This window comes from Sceloporus occidentalis, unplaced genomic scaffold (genome assembly GCF_023333645.1).
Source record: "Sceloporus occidentalis isolate IW3139 unplaced genomic scaffold, rSceOcc1.0.p SCAF_100, whole genome shotgun sequence".
Classification (NCBI taxonomy): domain Eukaryota; kingdom Metazoa; phylum Chordata; class Lepidosauria; order Squamata; family Phrynosomatidae; genus Sceloporus; species Sceloporus occidentalis.
In genome coordinates this window covers 143,874-159,077 of record NW_028317080.1, presented here as the reverse complement: position 1 = coordinate 159,077, position 15,204 = coordinate 143,874, and the positions used below count along the sequence as shown (strand labels likewise).

The window sequence follows — 15,204 nt, the reverse complement described above, 5'->3', positions numbered from 1 at the left end:
TATATAATATGCATCTGCTTGTCCAACGCAATATGCTTAAGTTTCAGTGGCTTTGTAGGCGACACATAGAGCAGAAATCTGGGCATAATGCTAAACAGTGCATAACAAGTAGTGCATCACATATCATATTAGACTTACAGAAACAAAATATGGAGAGGCTGCAGTCAAAAACCATACTGTATAAAATAAATTACTTTTTTCTCAGTTGTGATGACATGAGTATCTTGATTGTGTGCTCTTAATACCTGTGCTCCTCCGTTTTTCCCAGCTCCAGCAATATCAATACTACAGTGCTGGCCTCCTTTCCACCCATGATCCATTTTATGAACAGAACCGTCACTTCCTAGGGCCCAGAAAGAAAAGAATCAAAGAAGAGAAGAAATTTAAAGGTAGCTTACTGGTGGCTTTCTAGTGAAAGTTTTAGATTGAATAGTAATGGCAGTATAAACAGGGGGGGGGGTTAGAAAAAAATGGAGCCTTCATCATCATCGTTGCTAATTGTGTGTTTTAGCGTGGACAATCACCGTAGCAAGCTATGATTTTGGTGCAGATAGCTTCACTTTTTCCACTTAGCCTCAAATCCAGGGGCAGGTCACCCTGTTGAGTGGCCAGGTTCTCCACTGAACTGCAGCTTAGTTGGCCGGTTACATTATGTAATTATTCTAATTGTTTAACAGTATAGTTATATTATTGATCGTTACTTAAATTTGAAAAATTTCCTGCTGCTTTTCACCAAAGCCAAGCTAAAAAAGGTGAAGAAAAGAAGAAGAAAAGAAGAGGATCTGTCTGAGGAGGAGATCCCACGTCAACATCACCATGCTAAAGTGTTTGCAAAATTTTCCCATGATGCCCCTACTCCAGTTGGCAAGAAAAAGCACCTGACACTAGAACAGTTGAACGCCCGTCGCAGAAAAGTCTGGCTGGCTATTGTTAAGAAGGAGTTACCAAAGGTAGAAACTTTTTTCACAGTCTAGAATGTTTTTTTGCAATTGGAGTCAGTTTACATATTTACGCTTCAACCAGCATTACTATAAAGACTAATTTCTCCTGGGATCAAGAAGCTCTAAAATATTATTGATATATTCTATCATTTATAGCTCTGTATGTTCTCTGCTTTTCTTATTGCTGTTACTGTAAAGAATCCCTTCCTTGGTACGTTTCTGTTAATGAACAGGTCACTGAAGAGCTCTTCATATTGGCCCTGCACATATTTATACAATGTTATCATATCCCCTCTAAGATGCCGGTTTTCTAGCGTATATCTATATTTCTATATAGATGCAGCGCTTTTAGTCTTTCTTAATAACTAAGATCTCCCAATCCCCAATCTCCCAATCCCCTTATTTTAAACGTGCCCAAGATTGCACCACATATTAAAGGTGAGGTCTTACCATAAAAAAGCTAGATCTCCTCCCATGACTACGTTTTATAAATGCTAATATCATATTGGCCTTTGCAGCTGCTAACTGGCATTGTGCTCTGTTGCTAAATCATCTACAATCCCAAATCCTTCTCCTTAGTAGTTTTTCCCCAAGGAGATACTATTTCAAGAATATAATGCATCATTTTATCTCATAATGCATGACTTCACATTTATCTGTATTAAACTTCATCAGCCATTTGCCTGCCCAGTCGCCCACTCGGTCTGCATCCTTCAAGCTGTGAGGTGTGTTAATGTCCACACACAAACAGTGACTGTTTACCCTGCCAAATCTGGCCCAGTCCACTGTAAGTGCCATTATTGTAATGTGAAAGCATCTCGGCCACAAAGCAGTAGACCATGCATACTCGCAGAAAGGGGCCGCTGAGTGGTGTAGCATGTAATAACTTAGTCTGATATCTTTTGTGCACACCCCATTAATGTTTGTTTTTTTTTTTTAGGCTTACAAGCAAAAAGTTTCAGCCCGCAACATGCTGCTAACAAATAACAAAAAGGTAAATTTTGTTTCATAAAACCTTTCTTGACAACAGACCAGGGTTTTGCCTTATTGATTGATTCATGTGCACTGCGAAGTTTCGAGGATTCCATTTAAAAGGAACCAACACATGTCCAGCTTCTTCATGATCACGTTATTATCGAGTCGGTTACTCTTGTGTCTGATTTTTGTGAAGGAAACACTTTTTTATGTTTAGTTGTCTTCTGTGTAATGTTCCCTTAAGAAAGCACAGGTGCATTCCATGCAGCGTACAATGAAGCAAGTAACAGTTTAGAAAAGAAGCAGTAATATGAGCATCAATGCGCTTACCTTACTTTTTTTTGGACCTCATGTTTCCTCTTCAGGTGGAATTCATATTTTTCTGTCTTGGTCCCAAAAATATCAAAGGTTTAATACAAAATCCTGATGAGTTCTGGTGCCTTAAAGCGTAAAGGGGCAGTCCCAAGTGGCCTTACTTGGTGGAACCTATTTAATTAAACTTATTAGTCATTTATCGGTACTGCCATTTAGAGGGTGACTTCAAAAAGATGCACAATCTAGTTCCTCAGTCTTGAGGGTTTTTTTTTTTGTTTTCTTTTAAGCTGGCGCACCAGTGCATGAGGGAGGTACGTAGAGCTGCCATTCAGGCTCAGAAAAACTGTAAGGAGACCCTGCCACGTGCACGCAGGCTGACCAAGGAAATGTCCCTGTACTGGAAAAAGTATGACAAAGTGGAGAAAGAGCATCGTAAACGAGCAGAGAAAGAGGCCTTGGAGCAACGTAAGCTTGATGAAGAAATGCGAGAGGTAGGCCGCTAGTTTAGTGTTAATCACTTGGATTTCTGTCAACAATCCTGGTACTAAAAAGCGTTATATTGTAAAGCTTAATTAATACATAGTTGGAGGGAAAGTTTATTTTTTACTCTGATTAAGGTTCCTTTAGGATTGTTTATTATCTCCCTGTCCACTCTATATTACCTATTGGCTCAGTGTAGCCAATCCTTTGACAGAAGTATTACATTGTTATTTTCAGTATATGCACCAATTGACACTGTGCTTAGCAGATTACCTGGGGGCAACTAATGTATTTTCCATTTTTGGAATTCTTTATATAGGGCATACCAATAACAAATGTTATGGTGGGTAAAGGTGATGGAAAACCCTTCCACTTAATTTTAAGAGGCTAGTAGAAGCATTGCTAAACACTAATGTACAAAACACCATGTATACATACATTTTAAAACTCGTTTTATTATTTTTTTTCAACTACTTTGGGCATGCCAAGCACGTCACACAAAAATGGTAATTGAATGACCAGCGACGTGCTTGGTATGTCAAGGCGTTAAACAAGCTTACAAAACGATCTACGGTCCGTTTCTTCGCTTTAACGGTCTGTGTTGCTGTAATGCCTTAATGTTGAGGCATTCAGAAACGCTGAGATCGGCATCAGGGTCTGTGTCTGATCCCTCCCTGTGTGCGCCATACACTTTATGACGGTGGACACTTTTTAACCCCTTCGAGACCAGGACGTACCTGGTACACCATGGCTACATGGTAGCTGCAGACCAGGATGTACCAGGTATGTCATCTCAAAAAAAATAAAAAAATGCCCCCGTGTTAAAATTTTCACAAATAGTATGCTGGTTTTGTTTTTTGAAAAACCGTTCTAGTTTTTGCATAATGTTTTCAGAGCATATTACCAACTTGTATGTTGTGGAGCTCTGTTATCCTAACTAAATCTCCTTGGCACACTTAACTGTGGTGAACAATAGAATGGCTATGGAGAAACTAGTTCAATCTGTTGCCTGAACAGAGAGAGTCACCCAAAAATTACATGACCAACAACAATGGCAACCACCAGGTCTGAAAATAGTGTATTGGACCAAAATGAGATGAAACCAACTTTTTGTCAATACTTACTAACTGTAATAAGGACCTGCAAGCAGAAATGTATTTTACATTTTTTCATGGGACATCCCCTTCACATTTACATCTCCATTCAACTTTCAACCTTCGGTGAATAACTACCTTTCTTTGGTTCCGCCAGGCTAAAAGGCAGCAAAGGAAATTAAACTTCTTGATAACGCAGACGGAGTTATACGCTCACTTTGTCAGCCGCAAGGGAGAATCTGGGTCAGACAACATACAAGAAGAAATCCTGAGCAAGCTGGATGATGGTTCGCCTCAAAGGCAGAGTGGCATATCTGGAGTCTCCATGGGGATCACCCAGGAAGATTATGGTACAAGGATTTCAATGTCCCTCATGATACTTTTTTGCTGTTCCCTGGTGCTTAAGGTACAACGTGGAAGAAATTTAGGTGCCCCACTTACTGTGCTGAATTCAACATTTTTGTAATTAAATGCATAATAGGGAAACATACTTGTAAAGAAATATTTGTGATTATGGAGGAAAAAAAGTATATCCCAGAATTCTAGCAACTGACTCCACATGGCGTATTAAAATGATGGCTGGGTCAGAGTAGAATGGAGGAGGAGGGGGTAGGAATGAGGATTGGTATTGAGTCTGAGCAGAGACATGCTGGGGGATGCAGGTAGGAGTGGAAAGGGAAGAAAAGGGCTGTAACGATAGGGTGAACTCAAGGACAATTATATAGATTATACTGAAGGCCTTTGTGCAGACTACAACTGATTGTCAGAGAAATCTGCCATGATTAGAAACAAATGTACTAGCAATATGTACATACATACATACACACACTTGGTACTCCAAGAGAGGAACATTTTGAATAAAAGATTTAGCCTTTGCAGAGGTTTCAAATTTTATTTAAAAAAAAAAACCAAAAACTTTTTTTTGTCTTCAGACAGTGAATATTTTAAGTCTCGGGCCCTAAAGAATGCAGAAGACGCCTATAGGATACACCAGGCGCAGGTGAGAGATCAACTTTATAAATACTGTAGTGCATGTGGACCCTTTACTGATGAATAAAAGGGGACAACACTGTTACGTTATTCTTTCTGTACCGCCACCATAAATTCAAAAGTATTGTAGATGACCCATGTAGTAGATAGTCCTCTAGATGGAGTATAATATCATAAGTGTACTAGACATCTAGGTAGAAAATACCCAAAGATAAAAGTTTGATTCTTTGCACCTGTGGTGTGCCTGCTTTTGTGAAGAACAACTACAGTAACCAAATGTAACCTTCTGGTTGAGTTTTGTGCTCACTCACCCTTTTTTATTTATATGTACATTGTGTGCACAATTATTAGGTAAGTGAGTATTTTGACCAAATAATATTTTTTTGCATATATTCCAACCCCAAGCTGTATAAACTTGAATGCTTATTTTATGTAAGCATATCAGGTGATGTGTATTTGTGTAATGAGGGAGGGTGTGGCCTAAAAAGATGAACACCCTCTCTCCAGGTGTGCATGATTATAGGGCAGCTTCATTTTCTCAGGCAAAATGGGCATATCAGGAGATTTAGCTGACTCTGAAAGGTGAAAAAATGTAAAAAGTCTTTCAGAGGGATGCAGCTGTTAACTGGCAGTGATTTGAGAAGAATCAAACCTGAAGTTACATGGAACCCATTATCCTCCAGGGCTATCATATTCCAGAACCTACCTGGAGTGTCCAGAAATACAAGATGTTCAGTGCTCAGAGATATGGTCACGGTACGGAAGGCTGAAACCCGACCATCGCTGAACAAGACACATAAGTTGAAATGTTGAGACTGGGCCAAGATTTTTTAAATGGTCTGATGAGATGAGTGACTATGGATGGGCCTGTGGCTGGATCAGTAATGGGACGTCACTGCGATGCGCGCAGACAACCTCCGCATGGGGGTATCACTGTAGTCAGGAGATGTTACTGAAAACAAATATTGGCGTGTTATTTCACAGTGACATATACCAGGAGCGGTAATTCCATACCTGAAGTACAGTGTGTCCCAAATAGCACATGGGACAGAATTACGAGATTCAGGAAAAAATGGTTTTGAAATAGCAAATTGTAGCCCTACTACTTGCAAAAACAAACATAAAAACACTGGGTATTTCTAAACTCAGGACAAATAGTAGAATCTATTTAGCAACAGTTTTTTTTTCTAGCCATTCTTTTGTAAAGCCCAGCTCTGTGGAGTGTATGGCTTAAAGTGGTCCTATGGACAGATACTACACTTTAATTATGTGACTTCTAAAGGCACTAGATCTTATTTAGGGACTTCATAGTAAAGGGGGTGGTGAATACATATGCACGCACCACTTTTCCATTTTTTTTTTAAAGTTATTTTCTTCATTTTGCTTCACCAATTTGGGCTTCTAAAACAACAAAATAGGTAAAATGCAAAGTGAGTTGAATACTTTTTCATGGCACTGTATAACTGTTCTGGTATAGAGAACCATTTGTCATTTTTCTATGTAACTTTATTCCAGACAAGATCGTTTGATGAAGATTCCAAGGAGAGTCGAGTAGCTGCTCTGCGGGCAGCCAACCAGTCTGAGTGTGGCTTTGGAGAGAGTTACAGCCTCGCAAATCCTTCAATAAGAGCAGGAGAGGATATTCCACAGCCAACAATATTTAATGGCAAACTCAAAGGTTACCAGCTTAAAGGCATGAATTGGCTTGCAAATCTGTATGAACAGGTGAGAAGACTTTTGTTTATTAAGCTGTGTGATGCATCCATTAAATGTAGGGCCATTTAAAAAATACATCAAACTTGCTGTAGGGTATAGTGAATGTAATAGAAATGTTGTATTATAGTAGGAAATCTTTTGAAATCAAAGGGACAAGACATTTTTATCTCTGAGGCAGGGGCTAGCTTTTGTAGGGTTGCTATAGTTAATCTGTGACAACCTTGCTAACAGTTTATGCCTTACTTGGCAAACCATGTACACATTTTTCCTCCATTATTCTCCCGTATTTATCAAATAAATTGAAAAAGAAACAAAACCTTAGTGAATGTATACAGTAAATGAGTGTATATGTTCATGTAGATTGCACATACAAAGGTCATGTAGGCTACAGTACACAATACAACACAGCAGTAAGAGTGTACTTAGTTTTTTTTCACACATGGCTTCTTCATTTTGGCTTTATTTTTGTTAAATCGTTACACTGTAAAATGACGTTTGTTGTTCATCTGAGGGTGTGTTTACCTAAATTTTAGACCAGCTAAGGAACAGTTGATTGTAATATCATTCAACTAGTGTACTTTCCTTTTCATATGACTGTATGTGTGTTTATGGGCAGGCGTTTGTAAGGGCAGTGTATGTGTGTGTAGGCAGGCATATGTAAGTGAAAATGTATTTTTTCTCTCCTGTGGGTCAACACCTCTTTTCATGCAGTCCTCCAATTTGACCAAATCCAACATCTTCTTTAGGAAGGCAGTTGTCGTCTTGGAGGTGTGTTTGGGGTAGTTATCATACTGCCCTGTGGTCCAGTCTCCGAAGGGAGGGGATCATGCTCTGCTTTAGTATGTCACAGTACATGTTGGCATTCATGGTTCCCTCAATTGCTTGACATCATTTGAACCAAATAAGTTTATCTTGGTCTCATCAGACCACAGGACATGTCCTTAGTCTGCTTGTCTTCAACAAAACGTCTGCGGGCTTTCATGTGCATAGTCTTTAGAAGAGGCTTCTTCCTGGGACGACAGCCATACAGACCAATTTGGGCAGTGTGCGGCGTATGGTCTGAGCACTGACAGGCTTACCCCCCACCCCTTCAACCTCTGCAGCAATGCTGGCAGCACTCATACGTCTATTTCCCAAAGACAACCTCTGGATATGACGCTGAGCATGTGCACTCTACTTCTTTGTTCGCCTGTGGCGAGGCCTGTTCAGAGTGGAACCTGTCCTGTGAAACCGCCGTATGGTCTTGCCCACCGTGCTGCAGCTCAGTTTCAGGGTTTTGGCAATCTTCTTATAGCCTAGGCCATCTTTATGTAGAGCAACAATTCTTTTTTTCAGATCCTCAGAGTTCTTTGCCACAAGGTGCCATGTTGAATTTACAGTGACCAGTATGAGAGAGTGTGAAAGCGATAACACCCAATTTAACACACCTGCTCCCTATTCACACCTGAGACATTGTAACACTAACAAGTCACATGACACCGTGGAGAGGAAATGGCTAATTGGGCCCAATTTGGACATTTCCACTTAGGGGTGTACTCACTTTTGTTGCCAAGGTTTAGTCATTAATGGCTGTGTTGAGTTATTTTGAGGGGACAGCAAATTGACACTGTTATACAGGCTGTACACTCACTACTTTACATTATAGCAGAGTGTCATTTCTTCAGTTTTGTCACATGAAAAGGTTTTTAAAATATTTACAAAAATGTGAGGGGTGTACTCACTTTTGTGAGGTAATGTATATGTATGTGTATGTATATACGTATGTGTGTAAGCATGGATGCCTATGTAAAAGTGTATGTGAGTATGGATGTGGTGTCCGAGGGAGTGTGTGTGTGTTGGAATGAATGTGTGTGTATGTGTTAAAGAGTAAAAGTAAGTGTCTGATAGCTTGTGTAAGTGTGTTTACGTATATGTGCCGGAATGTATGTTGAGGGGGGTGCAATGGGCAATGAAGGCACAGACAAGTTCTTTGGGGGGCAATGATGGTACAGACCAGCTGTTTGTGGCACAAATAGCACAGTTAAACTGTTCGGGGTTACTGACAAGCTGGGGTCAAAGGTGGCACGGGGGTTAGGATGGAACTGATAATCTACTTGTGACAAAGGCGGCACTCACAAGCTGTTTAGGGCAAAGGTGGCACTGTTTGGAAAAGTTGGGTGACCCGGGGCATGCCAAGCATCAGCTGAAGTGGTGTAAAACAGCTCCACTAAAGAAGTTTAAACGAGTCCCCTGCAGTGACGAATCACAATGATCTATCTGGAAGTTTTGTGAACTTGTAACAAACACCTTCCTGAAACTCCTCGAATACCAGTGGGCACTTAGAAGTTTCACAGAGAGTAGACTGTCTAAACAACCAGATTTTGGCATGGATGCATAGGATCGTAGTTGACACAGAAGGAAAAGGAAAGTACAAAGCCACAATAAACAGATAAAAGGATACTGTTTCTTGAAAATTCAGTTTTGAAATATAATGTTGTGCACTGTTTGGGGCAATTTTATACTGGTAGAGGAAAAGGAATTAAATGTGCTTGGGATGAAATAGAGCTCTACAATTATGAAGCCGGTATACTTATGTGTCGTGGTTTGTTTTTTTTTTTCTTTTTCTGGAAGACTGACCTTGAGCAATGTGAGAAAAAAAGGTGATGGTTATAGCAATTGCGGATATTATTGTGCTCATTTTGTTTTCTTTAATCATAGGGTATAAACGGTATCTTGGCTGATGAGATGGGCTTGGGCAAAACTGTTCAAAGTATTGCCCTCCTGGCACACCTTGCAGAGGTAAACATACCCTTTTAAAAAAAAATCTTCACTGTAACACACATTATGAAACATCCATTGCTTTATGAATTTTGATCTGTGATAACGGGAAACATCTGAATGCTTGTGTATTTCATCAGATATTAATTGCTCTTCTTAAACCGGGTTAGATAGCCTTTGTACACTAATACGTTTTAATCACATTAGGCTTAAAAATTGCCTTGTTTTTGCATTCTGAAGTGAAGACATTTTTATTACTTTTATTATTGTTAGGAACGAGTATATGAGAAAATGTATTTCTATATTTCAGAGAGAAAATATATGGGGGCCCTTCCTAATTATTTCACCTGCCTCAACATTGAACAACTGGCATCAAGAGTTTTCAAGATTTGTACCAAAGTTCAAGGTATGGAAATGTGGTATCAACTTACTGAATATTTTATACAGTTGTATGTAGGGCTGCAACTAACAATTATTTTCATAATCGATTAGTTGTATTTTTTCAATGAATCTGATAAAAAATGTAAATTTTTTGTTTATTTAAAATAATTTAATGAACAAACTGGATGCATTTCTTGGTTTTATTTCCCAACCTGCCCCTCCAGTTATGCACATCTGAGCCAAGGCTTGCCATGCTGCCTCCCAGATATGCCTTATACCTCCCAGATATGCCACTCTGCCGATGCAAATAGACATCCTTCGCTGCTGGAGCTTCTGTGATGGTGCACTGAAAGGTCACGTCAAGCCCCGGTGGAAGTGGAGGACAGTAGTGGAGGTTTTCTGCATGCATCGCACAATTGTCCACCGGCTGCCAGAGAGGAGGACCAAGGTCCCATGCAGTGCTGTGTGTGATCCTCCTCTCTGTCAGCCAATGAACATCTGAGCCATGTGCTCAGACAACTTCCGATGAGGATTCTATGATGGAGTGACATGACATTCCGGTGCTCCGTCATAGAAGCCCCAGAGGGAGTGCCAGCAGCAGCGGAGGTTGTCTGCGCGCATGGCGTAGACATTCACCGGCTGCCAGAGAGAAGGATCCAGGTCCCCTGCAGCGCTGTGGGGGATCTTGATCCTACTGTTATAGTCCGACCTCTGTTTGAGGTTGCATTATAAGGTGAGGGGTATTTTTCAGAGCATTTGGTTCGATAAAATCCATTCAACTAATCGATAATGAAACTCATCGATTTTATCTATTAGTTGGTGAAGCCCTAAATCTTACCTTAGCTGTCCTTGACAGATCTTGAGGGAGCACACATACCTTTCAATTTTAACATGAGGTAGATGAGATTCTGGTTTGTTTGGTTCCTCATAATAGAAATGCTTGGACCACATCACTGCCCTAACTAGGCCATCAGAGTCTAATTTATTAGGCTCGGTCTTTAAAGTATTAGGAAATACGTATCTTGTCTACCAACTCTGGATAATCTAGAAGCAATGCATTTTACTGCGGGGTATGCCTTTGAAGATCAACTGGCCTCATGCTGCCACTTATAATACGTAGGTGTAACTTTAAACTCAATTTTAAATGAAAAATGTACTTAAACACCCACCAGATTATGATCAGTAACGTGAACAGTCACTAGTACTTAACTAATAAATTGCTATGTTGTAAATTGTAAGTGACCCAAAATGTCTGAAATATTTGTATTAATGTAGCTGGTAGTATGCAGGATTTATTACCTTTTTGTCACGAGAAAGTGTAAATTGTGTGTTTTATACCCGAGATTTTACAATGTGATATACACTCATTGGCCGCTTTATTAAGAATACCTTGCAAGTACCGGGCTGGACCCCCTTTTGGCTTTAGAACTGCCTTCATTGTTTGTGGCATACTTTCTACAAGGTGCTGGAAACCTTCTTCAGAGATTTTGGTCCATATGGACATGATGGCATCACACAGTTGCTGCACATCCATGATGCGAATCTCCCATTCCACCACATCCCAAAGGTGCTCTACTGGATTGAGATCTGGTGACTGTGGAGGCCATTGGAGTTCAGTGAACTCATCGTCATGTTCAACCAGTTTGAGATGATGTGATCCTTGTGAAATTATGCATTATCCTGCTGGAAGTAGCCATCAGAAGATGGGTACACTGTAGTCACAAAGGGATGGACATGGTCAGCAACAATACCCAGGCTGTCACATTTAAATGATGCTCAATTGGTACTAGGGGCCCAAAGTGTGCCAAGAAAATGTCCCCCTCGCCAATACACCACCAACCTGAACCGTTGATACAAGACAGGATGAATCCATGCTTTCATGTTGTTTACGCAGTCTGACCCTGTCATCTGAATGTCTCAGCTGGAATTGAGACTCCTCAGACCAGGCAACGTTTGTCCGGTCTTCCATTGTTCATTTTTGGTGAGCCTGTGGGAATTGTTGCCTCGGTTTCCTGTTCTCAGCTCACAGGAGTGGCACCCGGTGGGGTCATCTGCTGCTGTAGCCCATCTGCTTCACGGTTCGATGTGTTGTGCTTTCAGAGATGTATTCTGCACAACTTGGTTGTAACGAGAGGTTATTTGAGTTACTGTTGCCTTTCTGTCATCTCAAACCAGTCTGCCCATTCTCTTTTGACATCAACAAGGCATTTTTGTACACACAGCTGCCGCTCACTGGATATTTTCTCTTTTTTAGGCTATTCTCTGTAAACCTTAGAGATTGGCACCAACAACCATGCCATGTTCAAAGTCACTTAAATCCCCTTTCTTTCACATTCTGATGCTCAGCTTGAACTTTAGCACGTTGTCTTGACCATGCCTACATGCCTAAATGTATTGAGTTTCTGCCATGTGATTGGCTGATTAGCTATATGTGTTGACAAGCAATTGAACAGCTGTATCTAACAAAGTGGCCGGTGGATGTATATGCATTTATAGCATACCAATCAGTAAATCAGTTATTTTGCTATTTAAATTAGGAGGGGATTTGTCTGTACAATTTCCTGTCTCTTCCTGGCTGAGTATATTGAAGCATACATACGTACACTGTAGAACTCTGCTCATGAAAGTAGGGCAAGCGTAAATAATAAAAACAACATTGTACTCTTTTACTAAATGTGCTGGCATTTTATAAATATAATGTAAAGCAATATTTACCAAATGGTCCTCAAATTTGAATGTTTCATTTTTTCCTATTTAAAGGTCCTACCTTATTGGGGCAACCCTCATGAAAGGAAAGTAATCAGAAAGTTTTGGGGTCAGGTAGGTGCTATGTTATCAATTTGATGTCAATTTGTTCCAGACTTTTAACCAACTGTTAGGAAATATTATTTTGTTTATGGTAATGGTAGTTTGTTCAATCACTTTTGAGCACCTTTAACCCCTTCCGTACCGGTGACGTACCTGGTACTTCCTGGTTGGGTGTCACCCACAGACCGGGACGTACCAGATACGTCATCTATGATGAGCGATCACTATGGACGCTGGGATCGCGAGGGGCGGCTGCTACTTACCACTGGGTGTCCCCAGCGATCCGTAGCACCCACTCCCCCTCACTTCCGTGCACGTGATCGATTTGAAGCGACTCACGAGCAAGGAATTATAATATCAACTGCTTTAGTCCAGTTACCCCACTAAAGTTTCTGAGGTTCTTTCCTTCTCCCACCTACCCCCTTGACCCTGTACCTTTAAATCTCATATCACCCAATTTTTGGTCGTCCTTACCCCAACCCTAACCAATATCTTTAATAGCTCTCTTTCCTCTGGTATATTCCCATCCTCATTTAAACATGCTAACATCTCACCCGTCCTAAAGAAACCCTCAGATGATCCCAAATCCCTGTCAAACGGCCGTCCAGTTTAACTTCTCCCCCTGGCATCCAAACTGCTGGAACTTACCAATTAAATACATTTCTCTCCACAAACTTTCTGCTTGACCCTCTACAATCTGTTTTTTTGTTGTTGTTATTGGGAGAAATTTTTGTTTGAGGGAAAGGGGCTTGTTGGTGCACCGTGTCTGATCCCCTGCATGGAAGCAGGCATCAAAAAGTGTCCAACATGACTGACGCTTCAGGCACGTTTTTTTGCGTTGATGGTTTGCTTACAAGCAGCCATAATAGGTTGACTACACCATATACTCATTATTGCCATATGGGGGGCTATTGTATTTTTTTATAATTAACTCATTATAAAGCCGGTGATTATATTTGGCACTCACTATATGTAATCTTATAGGTATGAAATCTATATTTTCTGTTTTGTAGAAGACATTGTATACGCAGGAAGCTCCTTTCCATGTGGTTATCACTAGCTACCAGTTAGTGGTGCAAGATGTCAAATACTTCCAGAGGGTAAAATGGCAATATATGGTGCTAGATGAAGCTCAGGCTCTAAAGAGTAGTTCAAGGTAAGTGACATTTCTGCAATTCTATAAAATCATCCTTAACCTAATTTCTATTTATGTGTTGGAAAGATTACAAGCTGTTTTTAGTTGGCATCATTTTTCTTCCCCTATCCTGGGTAATATATGGTGATAGAAGACATTACATTTGTATTTGGGATTTTATGAGTGTGACAAGAAGATTGGGGAATTTTTTTTTTCCCAAAGCCATTTTTTGTTGATTTCCGGGGGGAAATTAAAGAAAACGGAGTGTGGAATATCTTCTTTTACAATTATAAATACGTTTATATGTTTATAAAATGGCATTCAGACTATATTACATGAAGACCTTTATGAAAGATGCACAAATAATGTCAGTTGTTTCACTTTTCGTGTGCAATTGGTGCTAAGGTACAAATCTGATTGGACTATTGCGATCGATCGCGCTGTCTAATCAAGGATTAGAGGAGATCTTATTTTTGTGTCTTTGCTTTCTTCATTTATTTTGTTGCATTTGAGGGAAAGGGGGGGTTACTTGTTCTCATGTCTAGCTGAAATGTTCTTAATCTATACAGATCTTGTTGTTCCATTTACAAGCAAACAAAATTGTTTTAAAAAGCAAATTTATCTTATTATATCCTGAATAAGCTGTACTTTTATTTCAAGCATGACACTTTTACATACACTGCATTTCATGTTCCCAGTGTTACAAAATAATTTAAAATTTGTTAAACTACTCCACTCCGCATTTTTTGTTCTATTCTTCTGATTTTTTTTTTCCATTTTTTCCTGGAAAAAATGTTTGTTTTTTCCAATGTCTTCAAAATTTCTGGAAATGTTACATCTCCAAGTGTGACTGTTGTAATGAAAGCACAGTACCAAACAGTTTTGTTTGTGTATGAAAATACTGTCATTTTAAGTACATCAGAGGAAAATGCTTACATTGTTGGCAAGTCCCATGAAAAACAGATAAAATACAATGTTGTATACCGTAATGCACAGGGCTGGCCGAAGACTTAACGCCGCCTGGGGCGAAGTTTAAAATGCCGCCTCCCGCCAACGCCGGGGGGGGGGCGGCATTATCTCCCCCCCCCACCGGTACTTAACCTTAAACAGTCCTGCGGCGAGTCTCCCGGTGCTGCACGGTGCCGGCTTGTAATGCTGAGCGCCGGAAATTCACGTCACTTCCGGCGCTCTGCATTACAAGCCGGCACCGAGACCGAACAGGGAAACTCGCCGCAGAGGAGAGAGAGAGGGGCGCCGAGCGGGTAAGCGAAAACCACTCGGTGCCCCTCTCTCTCTCCTCCGCTTCAAAAAAAACAAAAAAAAACCCGCTTGGGGCGGCAAAGTGCCGCCCCTTCTGAAGTGCCGCCTGGGGCAATTGCCCCAGTCGGCTCCATTGTAGGGCCGGCCCTGGTAATGCAGGTCAGGCAACCGGCTTTTATCTCATTTTACTCTAATAAACTTCCTTTATATGGAGACATGGAGGCTGCTATTTTTGCTAGTTATAGGATATTTTTTGTGACTTTCCCTACTCATTCATGACACTGAGCTGTTTCGTTATCTTCCGAGGTCCGTGTAAAACTGCATTTCTTTGACGATCTTAGAACCATGCCTG

General features: G+C 40.5%; 1 protein-coding gene across 1 annotated transcript in view; it reads left to right on the top strand.

Moving 5' to 3' along the window:
* Nucleotides 1-15,204, top strand: part of LOC149284006 (chromatin-remodeling ATPase INO80-like) — a 44,030-nt gene that overhangs the window by 2,216 nt on the left and 26,610 nt on the right. The window contains exons 5-15 of the mRNA XM_089497201.1: nt 269-389; nt 739-950; nt 1,882-1,935; nt 2,519-2,722; nt 3,963-4,155; nt 4,738-4,805; nt 6,311-6,520; nt 9,209-9,289; nt 9,579-9,674; nt 12,410-12,469; nt 13,471-13,613. Coding sequence (XP_089353327.1) covers nt 269-389; nt 739-950; nt 1,882-1,935; nt 2,519-2,722; nt 3,963-4,155; nt 4,738-4,805; nt 6,311-6,520; nt 9,209-9,289; nt 9,579-9,674; nt 12,410-12,469; nt 13,471-13,613 — 1,442 coding nt within the window. The remainder of the gene's footprint in view (nt 1-268; nt 390-738; nt 951-1,881; nt 1,936-2,518; nt 2,723-3,962; nt 4,156-4,737; nt 4,806-6,310; nt 6,521-9,208; nt 9,290-9,578; nt 9,675-12,409; nt 12,470-13,470; nt 13,614-15,204) is intronic.